The 21,706-nt window shown below is 53.3% G+C and overlaps 1 protein-coding gene across 9 annotated transcripts; it reads left to right on the forward strand.

Moving 5' to 3' along the window:
* The first annotated feature begins 856 nt into the window (after positions 1 to 856).
* Positions 857 to 21,671, forward strand: PRPF40B (pre-mRNA processing factor 40 homolog B). Of its 9 annotated transcripts, none has more exons than XM_043563812.1 (26): positions 857 to 1,025; positions 7,505 to 7,585; positions 8,374 to 8,517; positions 8,829 to 8,894; positions 9,574 to 9,601; positions 9,830 to 9,855; positions 9,992 to 10,102; positions 10,391 to 10,511; positions 10,594 to 10,618; positions 10,837 to 11,019; positions 11,255 to 11,384; positions 11,467 to 11,531; positions 12,032 to 12,196; positions 12,298 to 12,406; positions 12,784 to 12,934; positions 13,574 to 13,707; positions 14,372 to 14,486; positions 14,636 to 14,727; positions 18,919 to 19,035; positions 19,264 to 19,401; positions 19,610 to 19,696; positions 19,964 to 20,050; positions 20,268 to 20,445; positions 20,704 to 20,765; positions 20,879 to 21,022; positions 21,123 to 21,671. In XM_043563812.1, the coding sequence occupies exons 1-26, from the start codon at positions 1,023 to 1,025 to the stop codon at positions 21,213 to 21,215; spliced, it is 2,655 nt and encodes an 884-aa protein (XP_043419747.1). In that variant the 5' UTR covers positions 857 to 1,022; the 3' UTR covers positions 21,216 to 21,671. The 9 variants fall into 9 exon arrangements, with proteins under 9 accessions (XP_043419747.1, XP_043419748.1, XP_043419751.1 ...); XM_043563813.1 differs by having other exon boundaries at positions 10,391 to 10,463; positions 19,610 to 19,705; XM_043563811.1 differs by having other exon boundaries at positions 858 to 1,025; positions 19,610 to 19,705.
* Positions 21,672 to 21,706: the final 35 nt, after the last annotated feature.

Raw genomic sequence — 21,706 nt, forward strand, 5'->3', positions numbered from 1 at the left:
CAGCACCAAGCACAGAGCACAGGCTCAGCAAAGTGTTGACAAATAAAGGAAAATGGAAGCATCTCTATCTAGGCTTTGGAGAGAAGGTGCATCTCCCTTTCGGGCAGGAGCCCTGTCAGTTAGTAGCCCTGAGACTTTCTGCATATTCACTAAATAGCTTTGGGTTGTAACTCCCTTATCCGCGTGGGCAACACAGTATTTAGCTCACATCTGTAACGCCTATAAATGATTGCCCCCCTCTCCTTTCATCGCTCGGTGGGAACCAAATCTTTAAAAGTTCAGGCTCACGTGAGAAGCACGTACGAGGGCAGGAATTTCAGCGGATCTGTTTGCTTTTTTTTTTTTAAACTGCCATTTGCCCAGTGCCCAGAACAGTTCCTGGCACATAACAGATGCTCAACAAATACCCAACGAATGAATTTAAAAGTGCTAAACACAAGTACTCAACGAATAAAAAAAACTTTTTTGTGAGGTGCAAAGATACCCCTACAGTCAGAATGAATACGTCGGTCCAGCCCCCCCGGTCCTGGGAGCGAGCGCACGGGATCCAGCCTCTCCGAGCGCCCGTGCGGGACGGACGCGCCAGCCGAACGGCTAACGCCGGGAAGCGACGCGCCCAGGTCTGGAGGCGGCCGGGCGGGAAGGGCAAGAAGGCAGGAGAGTTGCCGGCGCGCGCGGAGCTGGCCCGGGACGCGCGCTCTGGCCTCCGGAGCAGCCGAACTTGGGCAGCTGGAGCCGCCAGTCAGAGCCCGGAGCAGGCGCGCCCCGCGCCCCGCCCCCCGTGGGCGGCCCCCGGACCTGGCGGCGCGGGGGCGGGGCCAGGCTCTCCGCGCCGGGGGCGGGGCCGGGCCGGGCGCTCCGGGCCGGTGCAGGGCCGGCTGGTCCGCGGGCGCGACCGGAGCCCCGGCCACCAAGGGGTGCGACCCCCCATTGGCCCCGCCTTCCCGGCTGCGGCCCGACCAATCAGAGCGGCTTTTACTGGCGGGTGGGCCGAGCCGGCCCAGCTGCTCGGAGGCTCTGGCATGGTAACGTCCCCGCGCGGGGGTGGAGGGGCCCGGGGCGGTCCCACAGCGCCCCCGGCGGCTCGGGCCAGGGCCGGGGGGGCGGGGAGGCCGCCGGGGGTACCCGGGACCCCGGGGGAGGGCGAGGGGCATGAGGGGTTAGGAAAGGGAGCCCGGGAGGGGGAGGGGAGTAGGGATTTGGGGGAGAAGGGGCGGGGAGGCCATGATGGAGGATGGCGGGGTGAGGGGAGAGGGGGGTTGAGTGAAACGTGAGTTGCGGTACTGGGTGAGGAGGGGCAAGGGAAGAAGTGAAGGGTGGGTTTCTGGAGAAAGGTCGGAGAGGGGGTGGGAATGTGGGAACCGAGGAATAAGGGGAAAGCTGGGGCCACACTTTCCCCTCCTGGGATATTTGGCGTGCAACACGCCCCTCCCCAGACCCAGTGCTTGTTTCCTCTGGAGGCCAGGATACCCCGTAAGACCACTTGGAGACCCCCCTCTCTTTCGTTTCCCCCTCATTGTCTCCTGAGGTGAGGAGGGGGCATTGTCTCCTGAGGAAAGAGAGGCTTCCGCCCCCATCCAGTGCTGGATAGTCCAAGAAACGAGAAAGCAGAGGACCCTTGGTCCCAACCCTGACTCTGCCATCAACAAACTGTGTAACAACTCTGTGTGACCTTGGGCAAGTCACTACCTTTCTTTGGGCCTCAGATTTCCCATCGGTTTTTAAAAAAGCAACAAGGAAAATGCATGAGAATGATACCCCAGATCTTTTCCAGCTTCAAAATGGGGTGGTTCTTGAGGGAAGAGTTCAGGAGAACGGGTTCTAGGATGTGGGGAAGCAAGGGAAAGAAGGCTGAAGATGGAGGCGAGGCCTTCAGCTGGGGCTGCAGAAAATCCCCTGGGATGTGGGGGGATGGTAGGCACAAAGCGTGCAGGGCTGGAGCAGGCTAGGCAGCGCCTCTGGAATCCTATTGGAGAGACGGAAGAACTCTGGAAGTCACAGAGGAGGTTGAGACCTAACCCAAGAAAATGAAGACCAGAATGAGGTCTTCATCCTGAGGGGATGGCAGATCAGAGAGAAGCAGTGGAAGGTGTTTTCTAGTGAGACAGCCAGTCTCTTTGGGGAGTAGGAAATGCTAAGGCTGGTATAGAGGAGTGGGGACTAGGATGGTCTTGAAAACAGGGAGGGGCCCGTGCTGTTTGGGGCAGCTGAGGCAGGTAGACTGCGGGGTAGTCAGCGGGTCTCAGCCTCCATGGCATTTTTCTTTTTGATGATAGCTACTCTTTCTGAGAGGTGTGCCTTCCAGCTTTCGTTTTCCAACACAAATCCCGTTAGGGAGTGAGTCAGACCAGGCCAACCTTCAGGATTGTGTGTGAACTGGGGTGAAAAGAAAACAGGAGAATCCGTTTGTAAGAAATAGCTGTGGCACCACCATCCTTGCTGGGAGGCAGCTCGGTGGAGTAGTTGAAAGCACAGGCTTTGGGGTCAGACTGCTTGGATTCCAAACCTGCCTCTGCCACTTAATCTCTTAGAACCTCGGTCAAGTTACTTAATCTCTCTGAACCTCAGTTTCTTTATTTATAAAATGGGGATAATAATAACCTCTTAGATGGTTGCAAGGATTAAATGAGTATTTGGCATGGTATCTGGCTCGTAATAAGCACTCAATAAATATTAGTTGTTAGATGATATTAATCCCTCTTTCCATGCTCTTCCTTCTGTCTCTCCATTCTTGCTCTTTTCTCTTTTTATTCTTTCTTCTGAATCTTTAGTTCTGAGATGCCCCTTAGATGTGAAGTCTGAGAATTGATTGCACCTTGAGGTGGGGGGGGGGGGGTGATTCCACTGGCCCAGGTGAACATATGATGATCAGATGATCAATTGTCTCTTCATCATATCTCTCCAGCCCACAAATCTGTTTTTGTTCCAGGAAGACACAGGATCTCGATCTCTTAGTTCCATTTCCTATATCCCTCTCTCACATGAGTTACTTCAGAGTCTCACCCCAAAGCGTAATAAGACCCAAAGTTGCACAGGCACTGAGTGAGATAGGGGCAGGGGTGTTTCAGGAAAGAAAGTGTACACATTGCACAGGGGAAGCTGAAGAAAGGGAGGGCTTTGGAATTTCCATGGTAATTTATGTTCATTCCATTGCTCTGTCCTCTGCGGGAACTGTCCAAAACAGTCCAGCATCTGGATCCCGGCCAGGGGTCTCCATTCCAAGTTAAAGATGGTCAGTGCTCGCTTCGGCAGCACATATACCAAGTTAAAGATGGTCATATACAGTTCATTTTTCTATTATTTAGATTTTCCCATGCTAGTATTTGATTCCAGTTCCCTTTCCCCAGCCATACAGACAGCCTCTGCCAGCCTCTGTCCCTCTCATCACAGGCTGCCTTTACCCAGAGAATTTATACAAATGTACCTGAGCATATGCACACACAGGCACACATTTGCCTGTTTAGGATATTCCAGTATGCAAAAATCTAATAAGGTGAAGGATGAGCCTGCATTTGATCACAGTACTTTGTATGCAGGGCCCTGACTAGACACTCAAGAGGAGGCTTAAAAGGAGAAAACATAATCCCTGAATATAGAGAAATCTGCTGAATAGGGAGATGGGCAGTCCCGTGGGAAACACCCAGCAAACGTCCACAGAGTAGCAGGTCATTGGTGCCAAGTAGTGCAGCATTTATCCTGAGGGGACGCAAGTAGTTAGGAGTGTGTATATGTGTGGAGGATAATCATAAAGGTAATCTGAAGGGGGTGAAGATTGGATCATCTTGAACAGAGAACGTGGAATAAGAGGAACACATGGCGTAACCTAACAATTGCTGTGCAAAGACGAGGGCAGCCATGGAGTCAGGCTGAACCAAGAGGAGTGGAAGAGCGTTGTTGAAAGGCTTTGAATGTTAGGTAGGATTCTGTGGGGTGAGCAATAGGGAGTCATCACTAGTCCTCAAGGAAACGTTGGATCCTTGCTGATTTAACCACAGGGGGAGTGGGGAATATGCTAGAGTGAAAAAAACAGACCTGTTTCCTGTGGCAAGGGCTGTGCCCGGAAGATAGGACTGGAGGGCAGGTTGGATCCAGTCCTGGCTCTGTCCCTGACAGGCGGGGTATGGGACTGATAATTCCCCCTTAGTTTTCTCATCTGAGAAAGGAGACTACCTTGAGTGGTTGCCAGAATACCCTCCAGATCTGCCATTCTGTGTTCCTGAGTAACTACCATGCCTTACCAGTGGCTGTGTTTTGTGGGACCTGCCAAGACCATTCAGTCATTAAGTCAACAAACATAAACACCTACTGTGTGCCAGTCAGGGACAGTGAGGAAAATACAGTGGGGATAGGATATCAGAGTGAGCAAAAACAGGCAAAGTCCCTGCCCCTTAAAGTTTAAGGTCTAGTGGAGGCAGCAGATAATTTCATTGATTCTGAGACTCACATTTTAACATTTCTTGTCAAAATACATCTTTTTTATTAATTTTTTTTTGACAGACTACGTGTGTGCCTGCGTATGGGAGGGGCAAAGAGAGAGGGAGAGGGAGAGAGAGAGAGAGTCTTAACCTTAAGCGGGCTCCACACCCAGTGCCGAATCCAACATGGGGCTTGATCTCCTGCCATGAGATCATGACCTGAGCCAAAATCAAGAGTCGGACCCTTAACTGACTGAGGCACCCAGGCACCCCACAGATAACATCTTAAAATCGATGAAGCATCATAATTTAAGTGTCAGCATTTGGATTTTATTAGTGCCACCTAAAATAATCCTACAATCAGCATTGTGCAAAAAACTGTAAAATTCCAGTGGGTAATTGCTAAAGGGGGAGGGTACACGGTACACGAACATGTAAAAGAGGGCTCTGACTAGCCTGGTCCACTGGGTTGGGAGGGAGCCTTTCCTGAGGAGGCGGTGATTGACAGATGTGAGACCTGTAGGCTAGGTGTATGGGGTTGGCAGGAAGTTGTGCCTGGCTAAGATGCATGCCTGACATGGGAGAACTGAGAGGAGGTGAGGGTGGCCAGATGGAGCACAAACCCAGGAGCTCAGCGTGGATGAGGCTGGCACAGCAAACCTCCCACAGCCTTCCAGGCCTTGGGTAGGGGTTTTGGTCTCCACCCTGAGAACAGTGAGAGCCGTCAAAGAATTTTAAGCAGGGAGTAACGTGGTCTGAGGTGCATTTTGATGAGCTTGTTATGGCTGCTGATTGGAGCGGATGTGAGGAGACTACTACAGGAGGTTGGATGAAAAAAAGGGGTGGTAGGGTGGAGGAGGAAATGGAGAGAAGTGGATGGATTCAAGAAATGTGTATGAGGCACAATTAGCAGGACTCCATGACATAGTGACAAGGAAGAGGGAGGTGTGGAGAATGACTCACTGGTTTCTATCTTAGACAACTGTATGGTTGGTGGTGCCAATCTCAGATGGGCAACTCGAGCCTAGGAGGGCCCAAAGATGGTTATGCAGCATCTGGGAGGTCAGACCTCCCAGGGCCAGTGTGGCACAGAGAAATGGATTTCCTCCCATATTGATTAGTTTCTGATTTTTCACGCTAAGGACAGTCGCGAGCAGGAGCAGGTCTGAATACAGGGCCAGAGTAGGTGAACACTGAAAGAGGTGATTCAAGTTGGAATAGTTATGCCCTTTTCTCCTTAGGACAAGATGAGCGGAAAAAGGAAGGACAGATATTGCTAGAGGTAGAGATTAAAAAACATCTTCAAATGCTGAGCCTTCTTGGCATAGGGGTCATTGGGTAAGTAGGGAAATTGGGCAGCAGTGAGGTGTCTCCTCTTCAGCCAGCTACCACCTTTCCGTAGAGCTCCTTCCTCCCTGACACCTTCTAACCTTCAAGCAAAAAGGAGGAAGGGCAGGGCTGTTGGCTGCATCTCCAAGCCTCAGTTCACTTGAAAATATATATATATATATATTTGAATAGGGGGTATAATCACATGGCTACAAAGGGTATACATACAGTGAGAAATTTCCCTTCCCACTTCTGTCCCCCTTCTACTGATTTCTTGTATGTCATCTTTTCGCTCCAGTTTTCATACAAATGATCCAACTTTGCTGTACTTTGCTTTTTTTTCCCACTTATTAACGTATTTAGAGATGGCTCCTATCAAGATAATGAGCATCTTCATTTTTTATGACTATATAGTATTCCATTATATGTTTGCGTATAATTTCATAGTTACCTAGTGATGGATATTTGGGCTGATTCCAGTCTGTGTTTACGAATAATATGGAATGGAAACACATATGTAATTTTGGCCATGTGGGGCTATATTTATAGAATGAATTTTCAGAATTAGGGGTGTTTGTTCCTTCATTTGTTCTTTCTTACATTCATTCAATATTTATTGAGTACCCATTATGTGCCAGACACTATCAGGTACCAGGAGTCCAGCTTTCAACAAGTCAGACATGATCCCTGTTCTCATGGAATGTTATTATACTTTAGTAAGGGGATAATAATAATAATTACCAAACTGTTATACGCACCAAGAAACTTAGAAGGGAATCAGAATAAATTGGAAGGGATCTGCTTTAAATAGTCAGGAAGTCTTTTTAGAGCAAGTGATATTTAAGCCAACCACTGAAGGATGGGATGTGGCAGCCGGTAGGTGTAGGACAGGGAGACCTAGGCTGTTCAGAGTATCAGCCACAGGAGATGGGTTTGGGATCTATAGGGGAGGGGGAGTAGAGCTAAAGAGGAGGGGGTGATTGGGAGTGGGAGGTCTCAGAGTGAGCGAGTGACTAAAGATGAGGCCAGTTGTGGGAGGCTGGCAGTGAAGAGAGGAGGCTAGTGCTTATGAAGGCATAGTGACTATTCACAGGGCTTTGGGTTTGAATCTAACTGGGTGAATTCAGGTAGGGAAATGGGAAAAGAGGTCACTTCCTCCCGGGATACTTTGGGAATGAGAGGCCTCTGCTGAAGGTTTGAGGGAGGTTCAGCCTTTGCCCACAGACGGGAGAATGGATGAAAAGCCTTGGGAAGAGCTAGTCTGTGCCTGCGGTACAGCTGCCTCCATCTTTTCTGTGGCTTTGGCAAAATAAAGATGACTTTTTTTTAAAGTTTTTTTTTTTTTAACGTTTATTTATTTTTGAGAGACAGAGCATGAGCAGGGGAGGGGCAGAGAGAGAGGGAGACACAGAATCTGAAGCAGGCTCCAGGCTCTGAGCTGTCAGCACAGAGTCTGATGCGGGGCTTGAACTCACGAGCTGTGAGATCATGACCTGAGCTGAAGTCGGATGCTTAACTGACTGAGCCACCCAGGTGCCCCTAAAGATGACTATTGAAGGGGCATGGCCCGCTGGCTCTTGGCTGGTGGAAGAGAGTAGACCTAGCGAGGGCTCAGAGCCGGGCATGGGCAGGAAACTGGGCCAGGAGACCCTTTCTCTGAACTTTGTGCTCCTTTTTCATCCTCACCGCTCTGCTTCCCTTCTGCAAAAGCCCATCTCTTTGCCCATCCTGGGTCCTATGACTTTTCTCTCCCTCAACAGTCGGTTCCCGATTCTGGTCCCCGGCCCCCAGCAGCGCCTGCCCCCTTCCCACCGGGGCCCCCCATGATGCCACCACCCTTCGTAAGTTTCATGTCTTTCCCTGGGCTTGGCTTTTCCAGCCTGCAACCCCCAGCTCCCCAGTCCCCAGCGCTGCTGCCTCGCCAGCACGGTTTTGTGTAATGCCCCCTCTGCTGCCCTTGGTAAAGGGGTGGTGTTGCTTGGGCATTGGGGTGGGATGAGCTGCTGTTAAGCATCCAGTCCATAAAGCTGACAGCTCCCCCTTTGTCTTTTTGTCCTTGGGATGCAGTGGGGCTGGGGTAGGAGAAGTGGAAGGGAAAAGACCCTGTTAGTGTGAGGGCGTGGCAGGGCTGCCTTTCTCTTTCACTACTCCTTATCTCTGTTCTTTCGATACGCCACAGAAGGCAGACTGAAATAGCGGCTGGTGGACACAGAGTTGGAGAAAAAGGGATGGGAGGCAGGGGACTGGGGGATTTGGGTACCTGGAGTCCTGCCTTGTGGCCCTTACTCTGAGAGGCCTCTCTGGGGAGAATTGGCGAGGAGGTGGAGCCTTCCAGCCACGGTCTGGCGGCAGTTACACTTCCCTTTTCCCTCTCCCTTCCCTACCTCTGAAGAAGTTGTGTGCTTGCTTGTTAGACCCAGAAGACCCTCTCCCCCTCCCCCCCAGTTATCAGTCTTTCTCAGTGGTGAGGAGCAGGCAGTTTCATGCTTTGTGCTTCTCAAACTAAAGCCTTGAAATTGCCTCAGAGCTGGGGTGGAGGGTCAAGAAGGGTGGGAGACAAGTCGATATTCCCTGATAGGTCAAGGCAGTGCCTTCTCTGCTCAGTATCCATTCCTTTCCTCATTTTCAGATGCCCCCTCCAGGAATCCCCCCACCCTTTCCTCCAATGGGACTACCTCCCATGAGTCAGAGACCGCCAGCCATCCCCCCAATGCCACCTGGCATCATGCCCCCAATGCTTCCACCAATGGGGGCGCCACCACCACTCACACAGGTAATCAATCCTCTCTCCTCACCAGTGCCTCAGAAAACCTGTGAGCCTAGCTGGGGGTAGGGGTTAGAGTGGGCATCTGGACTTCAGAAAGTAAGGGGAGAAGAGAGGGAGCTTTGGCTAGGCCCATGAGGATTTGTCTGCTGAATGACTGGAGAACACTCTTCGGCTAGGCCGAGAGCCCAGAAGCCGGGGATTGTCTGAGGGAGTGCCCATGTGAAGGTCATGGCCCCAAATGGGATCTCTCAGGAGCCTGCCTAGCCTGTGCCTGCCCTCACCTTGGTAGCTGGTTTTTGTCTTCTTTGTATCCCTAGATACCAGGAATGGTACCTCCCATGATGCCAGGAATGCTGATGCCAGCGGTGCCTGTCACCGCAGCGGTAAGCACTGGGGACCAGCAGGAAGCAGGCTCTGCACTGCAGCCCTGTGGGTCTGATTTGAAGTACAGGGATATGGCCTCCATTCTTTCCCTCTTCTCATCGGATCCACCCTGGTCCTGGCAACACTCCCCACACTCAAGTCCTCCTCTCCAGCCATGTACTCTGCTCTTCTAGTTTCTCGCTCATCCCCAGCGGCATGTACATTCTCTCTTGTTACTTCTCGCCGTGCCCAGCTTCCTTAAGGAACACATTCATGGCTGACACTACTGTCGCAGAGCTAGCACTGTGGACACTCGAATACAGTCCCCTCTTCACATCTTCTTTGTCTCTGAAGGAAGAAACGGCACCTGGGGATCTCACCGTACCTTCTTGTGCCATTGCTCAATATAGTAGAGTCTGGGTAGGATGTGGCATTTGGCATCCACTATGGAAGAGGGGTCTCAGAGGTTGACTCAACAAAATACTGTCACCTGAGGAAGACAACAGAGCTGCTACGCAGTTCCCCTTAGGGTCCTAGAGCCACGGCCCCAGAGGGTGGGGGATGCCTATTAGGGAGCAGAGGTCCCTGGGAGCAGGACACATGGATCCTGGCCTGGCCTGCTTCTTCATCCCCCATGGCCTGGGTCCTGGGGGCCACTGGGCTTGGCCCCAACCCTTCCCCCTCCTCTTTCTTCGGCAGACGGCTCCGGGTGCGGACACAGCCAGCTGTGAGTCTTCTGGGGGTCTGCACACCCCAGGCTCGGAGGTTGGGGGGTACAGGGGAGAGGGGAACATGGACTAGAGCCCACCCTGGATCATGCCTGTTGGGATGCCAGGGGGCCTGGGATGTTGATGGGACCAGGGGATATTTATTGGGGTTGGAGTAAGGGAGGAATAGGTGGGATAAGATGGGGATTGGAGCAAGGACTTAATGTTTCCTTTGGCTTCTTTTCTAGCTGCTGTGGCTGGGACAGGCCCTCCGGTGAGTTCTTCCAGCTCAGGGGTCTCTGGGTTGAAAGGCTGAAAGTTGGGGGGCTGATGGTTAAATCTTTGGGGTGAGGAGGAGAAGCTTTGGGAAAGGAGCCTTGACCACCATTCTGTGCCCCCCCCCTCCCCAGAGGGCCCTGTGGAGTGAGCATGTGGCCCCTGATGGGCGCATCTACTACTACAATGCTGACGACAAGCAGTCCGTGTGGGAGAAGCCCAGCGTGCTCAAGTCCAAGGCAGAGGTCCTGAGCGGGGCTTTCTGGCCCTTCCTTTCAGCTGCCCTGACCCCTCCCAAGTTCTTGGCTTCCCCTGAGTCTTTAACCATACACATGGTTCCTCTGATCCCAAGATCCCTAACCACCCCCCAACCTCCCTAGGATCTCAGGAAATCTACCTTCCCCCATGTTGTGCGAGGGCAGGTGGTAACTAAAAACTCCTACGTCCTCTATTCACTGTATCCCCTTAGCTCCCCCAATTGTGGCTAGAGGGCATGCCCAGTCCACTGATGTCCTCTGCCCATCCTCTTGCAGTTGCTGCTGTCTCAGTGTCCCTGGAAAGAGTACAAGTCAGACACGGGCAAACCTTACTACTATAACAACCAGAGTAAGGAGTCTCGCTGGACCCGGCCCAAGGACCTGGATGACCTGGAGGGTGAGGAGGGGGTGGGCCTGGGCTGTGGTTCTGGGGGGTGGCACTTGCCACCCTGTGACCACGTTATCTTTTCCCATTGCAGCTCTAGTCAAACAAGAGGCTGCAGGGTGAGTGACTTGCCCACCTATCCGTCCAAATTTGGGGGCCACCCGAGGGGTGGGAGTGAACCCTCTCTCCATGGTCCCTGCTCCGTGGAAGAGCCAGCTGTCAGTCTCCTTGTGGAGTGGTCTGCTCTGGCCCCAGTCCTTCGCAGGATAGAGACCAGCTGGTCCGACTCCCTGTCTCTGCTCTACTTGTGGACACTGCCCTTCTGGCTCATCTGTAGGAAGCAGCAGCCGCAACCACCTCAGCCCCAGCCTGAGCCCCCACCTGTGCCGCCCGGCCCCACCCCTATGCCTCTGGGCCTTCTAGAGCCTGAGCCAGGTGGCAGTGAAGATTGCGATATGTCAGAGGCTGCCCAGCCTGTGGAGCAAGGGTTTCTGCAGCAGCCGGAGGAGGGCCCCAGCAGGTGAGGGCTGCCCCCTGAGACATTCCAGATACTGGCCTCGAGCTCCCAACCTAGTTCAACCCTTGAATTCTGCCAGGCCTCTTGGGAAGGGTGTGAAGATCTGGGCTTGGCCTCTGAAGGGCAGAAAAGGGCTGCTCTGGGGAGCCAGGAGAGGGTGGTATGCTGCTGATCGCATAGGGCACTGAAACTGTGGGGCCTGGGAGATGGCTGTGGCTGAGTCCCCTTTGCCCCCCAGTGCTGCTGGACAGCATCAGCCACCGCAGCAGGAGGAAGAGGAATCAAAGCCAGAACCAGAGAGGTCTGGCCTCAGTTGGAGCAACCGGGAGAAAGCAAAGCAGGCCTTCAAGGAGCTGCTGAGGGACAAGGTGCGGGGGTGGGGCTCCCAGGGTAGGCCTGGAGGGGGCTGGAGGTGGGCAGGCCCCGTGACCCCTGCCTGCTCCATTCTAGGCTGTCCCCTCCAACGCCTCGTGGGAACAGGCCATGAAGATGGTGGTCACCGACCCCCGTTACAGGTAGGCCTGGGCAGAGGGAGCCAGGCCCTCCAGACCATGTTTGTGAGAGCAGCTGGGCTAGGGCCTCCCTGAGAAGCCCAGCTGAATACTCAGGCCCCAGGGGCCTGAGTCAGGAGAGCGATAGAAGGGCAAGGGTGTAGGGAAAAGAAGCTGGAGGGCCTCCTGGAGGAGGAGGGGAAAGGTATCTGATATGAGATATTCAATAAATGCTTGTTGAATTGAATTGATTGGAACTGAATTAATTGGGGTGAGGGGGCTGGAAAGGGTGGAGGCCTGACTGCACCTTGAGCAAAAGGGCCCAGTGTTAGCGGAGTCTTCCCCTGACTGCCTCCCACCCCTCCCCTCATCCCAGAGACCCATTTTGCCTCCTTGCAGCCTGCTGTGCCCATGCATGGACCCCTCACTCAGATCTGTCTGCCATGACCCTGCTTGGTGGCTGTGCAGGGTGGTTCAGGCTGACTCCCCTATCCCCATCCCGCTCCCACCCTCTTCCACCCCAGTGCCTTGCCCAAACTGAGTGAGAAAAAGCAGGCATTCAATGCCTATAAGGCGCAGCGGGAGAAGGAGGAGAAGGAAGAGGCCCGGCTAAGGGCCAAGGAGGCCAAGCAGACCTTGCAGCATTTCCTGGAGCAGCACGAACGCATGACCTCTACCACCCGCTACCGGTCAGGGGGCCTGGCTGGGGTGGGGCCTGGGAACCCTGAGAACATGCGGGCCCAGGGTCTCTGTTCCCTGCTTACCTACCCATGGGCCGTATACTCCACAGGCGGGCAGAACAGACCTTTGGGGAGCTGGAGGTATGGGCTGTGGTCCCTGAGAGGGATCGAAAAGAGGTTTATGATGATGTCCTCTTCTTCCTGGCCAAGAAGGAGAAGGTAACAGTCACTGGCTGGATCCATTAGCCTGTCTCACTTTAGATTGTTCATGTCTTTGCATCCTTATGGACCCTGGCCATTCATTTCTCCACTGTGCCAGGGTCCCAGCTCCTTACTCAGAAGCTGGTATGGCACTTGCACATCTCCCTGTTTCTGGTCTGGGCCTATAGCCTGGGTACGGGAGGGCAAGAAAGCATCTATGAGGGGTTGGTCTGTAACCTGTGCCCCTTCCCCTTTCTGGGAGCATGAAAGTCTGGAGTCTGGCCCTCCTAGGTTCCCTAGCTACCTGCCTTCCCTGAATGCTCCTCTGTCCAGGCCCACTTGAGTAGCTCCGACCTATCCTACCTTGCCCTGACCCTGACACTGTGGCTCCCCAGGAACAGGCCAAGCAGCTCCGGCGCCGCAACATCCAGGCCCTGAAGAGCATCCTGGATGGGATGAGTAGTGTCAACTTCCAAACCACATGGTCCCAGGCCCAGCAGTACCTCATGGATAACCCCAGCTTTGCTCAGGACCACCAGCTGCAGAGTAAGCCCGGGTCTCCGTTCCTGCCTGTCCCTTCCCCTTTCCTCACAGACCTGGGACCCCACTCTCCAGACAGGAGATGGAGAATGCTGGGTCACTCCCTCCTCCCCTCTGGTGTCCACTGTTGACCTAGACATTGTATGTCCTTGGAGGAAGAGCTCTAGGATAAGTGTCAGAAGACCAGGAGATGATTTTTATAACTCATGTGAATATGGTCTTAAATTGTCATGGCACTGTGGGCCTTAACTGGTCACGTGTGTTACAGTGAGCTGTTGTTGGCCTGTAATCACTGGTAATATCAGAAATTTATCTTCTGAACTTGCATCAGAGTCTGACTGATTCCCAGTTCTAGAAAACCTCAGATCCTGAGATTACTGGTTTCATATGATTACTTCCAGTAACTGAATTCACAAGAGCTGAATACATGCTAATTTTTTTCTTCTACATGAATGAACCCTCCCCCAGAACCACCATTCCAGCAGCTCTCCCACATAGCCCTCTGGCCCTCTTGCCCACCACCCTGGGTGACCCTGGCATCTACCAAGGCAGCATCCTTGAACACTGGGGGTGCTGGGGTCTGTGAGGGTGTCCCACTAGTGCGGTACAGGCTGAGCCTCCCCCCCCCCCAACCCCTGCACTTAGACATGGACAAGGAAGATGCACTGATCTGCTTTGAGGAGCACATCCGAGCTTTGGAGAGGGAGGAGGAGGAGGAGCGGGAGCGGGCCCGCCTTCGGGAGCGGCGTCAGCAACGCAAGAACCGGGAGGCCTTCCAGGTATCTTTGTTGCCCACTAGATTGGAACTCTGCTCTGCTCTGGACCATAACCTCTTTGCCCATGCCCTGCCTCCTCTCAGCTAGGCCCACTGTTTCATCTGTGTCTCGTCCTGTCCCACCTCCACGAGGCCTCTCTGTGCCTGCAGTTCTGCTCCTGCTGTGTCCCCTCAACTCTGGGCCTTGCTCCTCTAGGGAGACTAGATGTATGCACCACCCAGAAACTGCCAGCAGAGAGCACCCTAAAGGCATAGCTTGGCAGCTCAGCCAAGTTCATTTCCTTTTGGTAGGGAGCCAGATAGGCATAGCTAGCTTGTCCCCCAGCTTGGAGGTGGTGGTGGTGGTGGCGGGTTACTGAGATGTGTCACTTTGGGAAGCTGAAAGCAAAAACTACAGGAAGACCATGCTCCAGACAAGTTTCTATTTCTCTGCCTTCTAGCCCAGCTTCTGCTCAAGTTTTAGTTCATTCCTGTCTGTATTTACATTCTCTGCATTTGCATTGCTGTCTGCCTCTCCATCTGTATCTCCTCATCTCTGCCTCCTTTGCCTGCATTTCCTCAATCTGGATTGTTCCTACCTCTCCCTACCATCTCCTCTTTTCCTCGTGTCTTTGGCTCTGCCTCTCTCCCTGTCTCACTCTCCCTGTAACTGGCCTCTCTCTGCTCAGACCTTCCTGGATGAGCTGCATGAGACAGGGCAGCTGCACTCCATGTCCACCTGGATGGAGCTGTACCCAGCGGTCAGCACTGATGTCCGCTTTGCCAACATGCTGGGCCAGCCGGGTAAGGCAGCCAGGCTCCCCCTTCTCTAGCCTGGCTTCCTGCCCTGCCAGCCTGTCTGCACCCCCACTCCCTCGTCCTGTCCTCGACCCCACCCCCAGGCCTTGGGAAGCTGCCGCCCGCCAGGCCCCCCTCCCTCCCTCCCCCCGCAGGCTCCACCCCTCTGGACTTGTTCAAGTTCTATGTGGAGGAGTTGAAGGCACGATTCCATGATGAGAAGAAGATCATTAAGGACATTCTTAAGGTGAGGGAGGCCTGGGGTTGTGGGTGGATGCAAGCTGGGTGCAGGGCACACTCTCTGGACAGGACTTCCTGATAAGTCCTGTTTTGTAGGAGCATTGCAGCTCAGTTCAGCAGATATCTACTATGATCCCTTACTGTGCATTGGGGACACAGAAATAAGTAAGGTACAATTTCTATCTAGAAGGAGCTCATGGCCTTCCTATCTCATAGAAGATAGACGTGACACCTATTACACAGAGGGGCAAGCGCTATTACAGAGACAGGAACCCAAAGAATTGACATTTGAACTATACCTTTAAGAACAAGTAGGTGGAGAAGGATGGAGGTCCTGGGCATAGGATATTACAGGAGCAGAGGCAAGGGAGTGGAGACGCCCCGGCACGTTAGGCCATGGCACAGCTGATCATAAACTGGTAGCTCACAGATGTGTTCCTTCTGGCCTGTACAGTATTTTAGAAAACTTTCAAGTTTGTTGCTAATATTTTAAAACTGGGAGGTTGCACGTAAAAATCTGAGTCTTCAGTTCTTTTAAAAATATGGATTATTGGGGCACCTGGGGGTCTCAGTTAAGCACCCGACTCTTGATTTCGGCCGAGGTCACGATCCTAGGGTTGTGGGATTGAGCCCTGCATCGGCTGTGCACTGAGTGTGGAGCCTGCTTAAGATTCTCTCTCCCTCTGCCCCTCGGCCCCCAGCTCACGCGCTCTCTCTCAAAAAAACAAAATGTGGATTATCTGGCAGCACTGGCTGGTTTTGCAAGGCATTCAGTGGACTCAGGCTGAGACGCCATGCATGTCATCCTTATCGTCGTCACTCCTTATCACCTCCCTGGCGTGGCAGCGAGTTCAGCTGCCATTTACTGCTGTGCATGCACATTGCTTGTCTGACACTGGAGAGAGGGTTCTCAATGTCTGTGTCCATCAAAGGTAGAGAAGTGATAGAGACACTATAAGAGAGCCTTTTGTTTCAGAAGGAGAAAACCTAAGGAAAGTATATTTCTTTGTGGAAGTCAAGAACATGCAAATGCACTGGGGAGGCAGTATGCCCGGCAGTTAGGAGCAGCACCGTGGAGGCAGACTACTTGGGGCACAAGTCTAGCTTAACTGACACTTGTTAGTTGTGTGACCTGCAGCAGGCTCTTTAACCTTCCTCAGCCTCAGTTTCCTCATCTAAAAAATGGGGGAGTTTTCCACCAACATACACCTAATTACCGAGGGGAATAACTTGGTACCTGGGGTGAAAAGGGTCTGAGACCAAAGCTAGGAATGTCCCACTGCACACACATTTCTTTGAGATCCGGTGTTTTGCTTTACAGATTCAGGTGTTGCATCTTAATGCCACATTATTTCTCTCTTTAATATAAACTTAATGTTTTAAAGTTACTTACCATTAGGTAAGACATACCATATGGTCTTGTGGCTTCCTCTGTTTCTCTGGAACCACGCACCCCAGTTTGGAAGTAGAGCCCTATGTATAAAATGCCTTGAACGCTAAAATAAGAAAGTTGGATTTTTATCTTATAAGTTACAGGGAGCCAGGGTCAGATGATGTCCCGGAAGAGCCACTGGGTGAGTGTAGAGTAGTACCTCTCAGACTCAGTGCTTGTGTCCTTAGGGATTGATGGTGATAAGACAGTATTTGAAGCTTTGGGACACTGAAAGTCCTAGTGGCAAGTGGTTTAAACACATCTTGAGCTCGAGCCATCCTCTTCTGACTCACCCCAGCCTTCTCTCCCCTGCTGTTGGAGCCCTTTGGTAGAAAGGTTAGAGCAGCATGGGACTCTGGAGGCGGGGTTAGAGGTGCAGGAGGTGGCAGGGAGACCAGTCCGGAGGTAATCTAGGTGGGAGACAAGCTAGAGCTCCACAGGGAAAACAGATGAGGGAGAGCTGTAGTGCTCCAGCTGTGTTTCTGAGACCCCCTGAGTTTCCTTGGGGGCACCTTGGGACAGGGAAGGGGAGCTGGGGCAGGGAGGAATAAAGCAAATACCGTATTTTAAATAGGATTATCATGTAAAGTATAAATATTTAATCTCGGGAGAGCTAAATTTTATTGGATGCTTACATTTTAGCCACGGAGTGGCTGGTCTTTGCTGACAGGCCTGTAGGAATCCGGTCCTCACTGAGTCCTGTCTGGCCACATCTCCTGAGAAAGAAGCTGCTTTAGATAGTTCCCCTTTCTGTTGCCCCTTTTTGAGCTCCTGCCTATGGAAGGCTGAGGAGCCCAGGAGTCTCTATGGCCATCCACCAGCCCTGCAGACCGGGAGGGCACCTCTCACCCAATAGGATAATGCAAAGAGCCTTGGACTTGGAAGAGCTGGAAGCCAGAAGATCTGGGCCTGGGACATCCATGGGAGTAGGGGTGGGGAGGGGGGGTAGCTCACAGGAAATGAACCCTCTTGGGATCTGCTTAATTTGAAGTTTCTATAAAATATCCAGTCAATTATGGGTCTGAAATCAGGAGGGAGGTAGGGGTTGAGATTGCTAGAGACGGTGTAGATTGAAAAGACTAAATGCTATTCTCAGGGGAACACCACATGCAAGAGAGGCACTAGAAGAGGTCAGAGACAGGAGGACAGTGTTGAAGTGAGCAGCAGAGGTGCAAGGACTGATCAGTCAAATGAGGACTGAGAAGGGGCCCTTGGAGTTGGCTATGAGGAGGACATGAGCACATTTAGGAAAGTAGTGTCTGTGAAGAGGGTAGAGTAGTAGGTACGGCACAGACCTTAGGGTCAGGTGACTCCTGCCTGTTTACTGGTTGAGATCTCTGCAAGTTATAGAATGTCTGAGCCTCAGTTTCTTCATCGGCAAAATAGAGATAATTTCTGTGCACAGTTGTGAGAAGTGGTAGTATTTGTAAGTGTCTTGCTTATAGCAGGCCCAATAAATGTGTATTCATTTCCTTTCGTGCTGCGTTTAAAGATTTTGAGTCAAAGGGAAAGAAGCAGAGGTCGTTAGCTTGAGGAAGGGGAGAACAGGGTGGACAGGATGTTCCCGGTTAAGCGAGGTATGAGCTTGATGGAAGGAGCCAGTGGAGAGGTGAGATCGGAGCTTTCATTTCCCTGAGAGAGAGACTGGTGTGTTTAAGAAGGGCTGGAGCATGGGTTGAGGAAGTGCCCTCGGAATAAACAAGAGCATGCTCTCTATACTGTACACCTGAAAACGAATACAACACTGCATGTGAACTAACTGGAATTCAAATAAGAACTTAGAGAAAAGAAAAGCGTGCTGTGCATGGACACGAAAGCCAGAGCAAGTGAGTGCGGTGTGGAAGGAAGGGGAGGGAACTGGGCTGGTGCCCCAGCCGACTCCAACTCCAGTGGCTCCGCTTTTCACCAGGTTGACATGGGCCAAGTGAGATAACTTTCCTAAGCTTCTGCTTTATTAAGGTGTTGGGAGGCAGAGATGTGAAGCCCTGAGCCTGGCCCAGGGTGCTTCAAGAAGGGAAGGTATTTTTAGTAGTGTTCTGGAGATGCACACCCGATGGCCTCTCTTTCCCCCGTGGACTGAGGGGTCTGTGTGGGTGTGGTGCTTTAATCTGTGGGCTTTGGTGTCAGAAGGACTTGGGGTGGAGTTCTCTGTCGGCCACATACTAGCTGTGAGACCGTGGACAAGCGCTCTAGTTTCTCTAAACCTTGGTTTCTCCTTCCACATAAAATTAGGAGGCCAGGACCTATGCTTAAATTTCAATACTGAGGATTGAAAGTGATAACTTATGCGAAGTGAATGGTACCTGGCACATAGTAAGCACTCCAGAACTGAGCCAGAGGATGGGGCCAGCAGGTGTTGACTGAGAGTGCAGGGAAGTTACTGAGCGGCCGGAGGGCCCCCCTGGGGCCTGGCCTTAGGCCCAAGGAACAAAGAATTAATTGTGAGAAACCCAGGCATCAGTCAGCAGACATGGCACACACACACCCTGTTCCCCCTCCCCGTGTGACCCAACGCCCCCCCCTCCCCCCGCCCCTGTCCAGCTCCCTGGGACATCCAAACCAAGGGTAGGCATGGGAGGCTTAATCATCAGATGGTGAGGACTTGGACAGCTTGGTTTCAGAAGTGCATCTGAGTCCTGCGGGTCTCTTCTGGAGGCTGGGGGACTTCTAGAGCATTCTGTAGTCTGACCCTCTGCCAGCCCTGGAGGCCAGCTTCAGGCTTCAGGCCCGTGCTGGCCCCTGCTTCATGTGCCACTGTGCCCACAGGACCGGGGCTTCTGCGTGGAGGTGAACACAGCCTTTGAGGACTTCGCCCACGTCATAAGCTTTGACAAGAGGGCTGCTGCGCTGGACGCAGGCAACATCAAGCTGACCTTCAATAGTGTGAGGGGCCGGGCAGGGCGGGGCTGTAGCCAGGGCTCCATTCTCAAACTCATCCCTTTGTCTCGTTCCATTCCTTCTCATTCACTGCCCCCGTGTGACCGTACCCCCTGTTCAGGGGATGGCTACAGGAGCTCAGACCCCAGCTTCCCTCGACCTATGGTGTGCTTGAGTGGGGCCTGGGCACCCACCCTCCTGGGTGACCCAGTTCTACATCCTTTCTGCCCTCAGCTGCTGGAGAAAGCAGAGGCACGGGAGAGAGAGCGGGAGAAGGAGGAGGCGCGAAGGATGCGGCGCAGGGAAGCTGCCTTCCGAAGCATGCTGAGGCAGGCCGTGCCTGCTCTGGAGCTGGGCACTGCCTGGGAAGAGGTCAGGGCCGTAGCCTGGCACCAAACACCACCCCCTCAGTCCTGAGGGCAGCGGTGCTTCTCCACCACTGGGGGCCCACCCCAGTCATAGCACAGCTCGCGGCCAGCTTCGGCTCCCTTCCTTCCTCTGCCCCAGCCCTCCCCTGTGCTCATGGCGGTGTCCGTGCCGTGCCGGGGCTGGTCTGATCAGCAGTGCTCTCCCGTTCAAGGTCCGTGAGCGCTTTGTGTGCGACTCAGCCTTTGAGCAGATCACCCTGGAGTCGGAGCGGATCCGGCTCTTCCGGGAGTTCCTGCAGGTACTGGAGGTGAGGCAGAGCTTCTGGCCCCCTGCCCCTGTCCAAGTCTTATTATGAACACCCAGTCCAGCTCAACGGAGACTCCAGTGGCCTCCTCCTTCCCCTGGGGCTTTCCTTTCCCTGAACAACCAGGGGAGGTCTGACAGTGGCCTGGAGAAGCCTGAGGCCCTAGCCTGAGAGAAGGAGGCAAAATCAGATTTTAGGGTGCAGGGTCCTTCCTGGGGCTAACCCTGGTGCCGCCTTCACCGCTCCTTCTGCCTCTACCAGACTGAATGCCAGCACCTCCACACCAAAGGCCGAAAACATGGCAGAAAGGGCAAGAAGCACCATCGAAAGCGTTCCCATTCGCCATCAGTGAGTTGGGGGGCCGAAGGGATGTGGAGGGAGGCTGGACTGTCTTAGGGAAATAGGAACCACGTTTCTTGTTTTTTTCCTACATCACCTCCCCCTCGAGTGAGATTTGAAAATTCCTTTGGCCCTGGATCCGCCTCTGTGTCCCCAGTTCCTAGACTTGAGGGCTTCTGGAGGCCAGAGAACCTGTGCCCTGACATGTATCTGCTGATCTGCCCAGGGTTCTGAGTCGGAAGAGGAGGAGTTGCCCCCGCCGTCTCTCCGACCCCCCAAACGGAGAAGGCGGAACCCCTCGGAGTCAGGCTCTGAGCCCTCTTCCTCACTTGATTCGGTTGAAAGTGGGGGTGCTGCCCTTGGAGGACGGGGTTCCCCATCTTCTCGCCTTCTCCTTGGATCAGGTAAGCAGTTGAGAGCTGGAGAGTTGACTCAGATGAGAGAAGGCCCCTGGGGAGCCCAGCCAGTGCCCTGAGGTTGGAGGTGGAGTGGACCGAGTAGGAAGAATGTCCCATCCCTGCCCAGGCAGGAACTGGGAGAAGGAAGGAAAACTGGACTGAGAGACTTCCTCAGATAGCTGTCTAAAGAATGAGGTGTATGGCAGAGAAAGGGATGAGCCCTCCCTCCTCCTGTGAGACTTACTGGGCATTTTCTATCTCCAGATCATGGCCTTCGGAAAGCCAAGAAACCAAAAAAGAAAACTAAGAAGAGAAGACACAAGTCGGTGCGTAGAGAAGGGACTTCAACCCAGGGCCCTGCCATGTTGAGAGAGCTCTTCAGCCGCCTCCCGGGCTGTCCTTCACAGGAACTGAGCAGGCGGGCTCTGGGCTCTTACAGAACAGTCCTGAGAGCGAGACAGACCCTGAGGAGAAAGCTGGCAAGGAGAGTGATGAGAAAGAACCAGAACAGGACAAGGACAGGGAGCTCCGGCGGGCAGAACTCCCCAACCGCTCCCCAGGTTTTGGAATCAAGAAGGAGAAGGTGAGAGGCAGGCACCTGACCCCAACCCAGTCAGCACTCTCTCCAGACCTCCGTGGCCCTCGGGGGAGGCTGTGGGTGAGCTGTGCCTTTGCTCCACCAGACGGGCTGGGACACGTCGGAAAGTGAGCTGAGCGAGGGTGAGCTGGAAAGACGGCGGCGGACACTCCTGCAGCAGCTGGATGACCACCAGTGACCCGACGAGCTGCTCGGCCTCGGGTCTGTGTGAGGCTGTGGATCCTAGGTCACCCTCACCATCTGCACTAGACTCCTTTCTTAGTCTGGTCTGTGTCCACTCTTCCTCAAGTAACCCCACCCCCAACACACCATTGTTGGCACCTCCCGAGGTTGCTTGTGGTGTTTAAGGGTCCTCCACTTCCCGGGCAACTAGTGCAGTCCTTGCCCTCAGCCCCAGACCAGAGATTGGTATGCCGTGTGGGGTGGGTGGTGCCAGTAGAGAAATGTGAGAAGGGGCCTCTAGGGAAGAATGACAGGTTGGTGACAGGTGGGGTCCTTACCCTCTAGCACCAGTACCTGCTCCTGCCTGCCCGGGCCCTCGGGCTCTACCACTCCTTCCTTCAGCCCCGGGACCCAGTGTATGTGTGTTTTGTTTTGTTTTGTTTTTGTTTTTTAAATAATATTTATAACATGACCAGTGGCTCTTTTATCTTTTCCATATATTGCTGG

This window comes from Prionailurus bengalensis, chromosome B4, assembly GCF_016509475.1.
Source record: "Prionailurus bengalensis isolate Pbe53 chromosome B4, Fcat_Pben_1.1_paternal_pri, whole genome shotgun sequence".
In the NCBI taxonomy this organism is placed as follows: domain Eukaryota; kingdom Metazoa; phylum Chordata; class Mammalia; order Carnivora; family Felidae; genus Prionailurus; species Prionailurus bengalensis.

What these genes read in the sequence shown, in the direction of transcription:
- PRPF40B (XM_043563811.1), top strand. An exon ending in AGGAGCTGCTGAGGGACAAG is followed by an intron (nt 11,385 to 11,466) that starts GTGCGGGGGTGG and finishes GCTCCATTCTAG; the next exon opens with GCTGTCCCCTCCAACGCCTC. An exon ending in TCAGGACCACCAGCTGCAGA is followed by an intron (nt 12,935 to 13,573) that starts GTAAGCCCGGGT and finishes CCCTGCACTTAG; the next exon opens with ACATGGACAAGGAAGATGCA.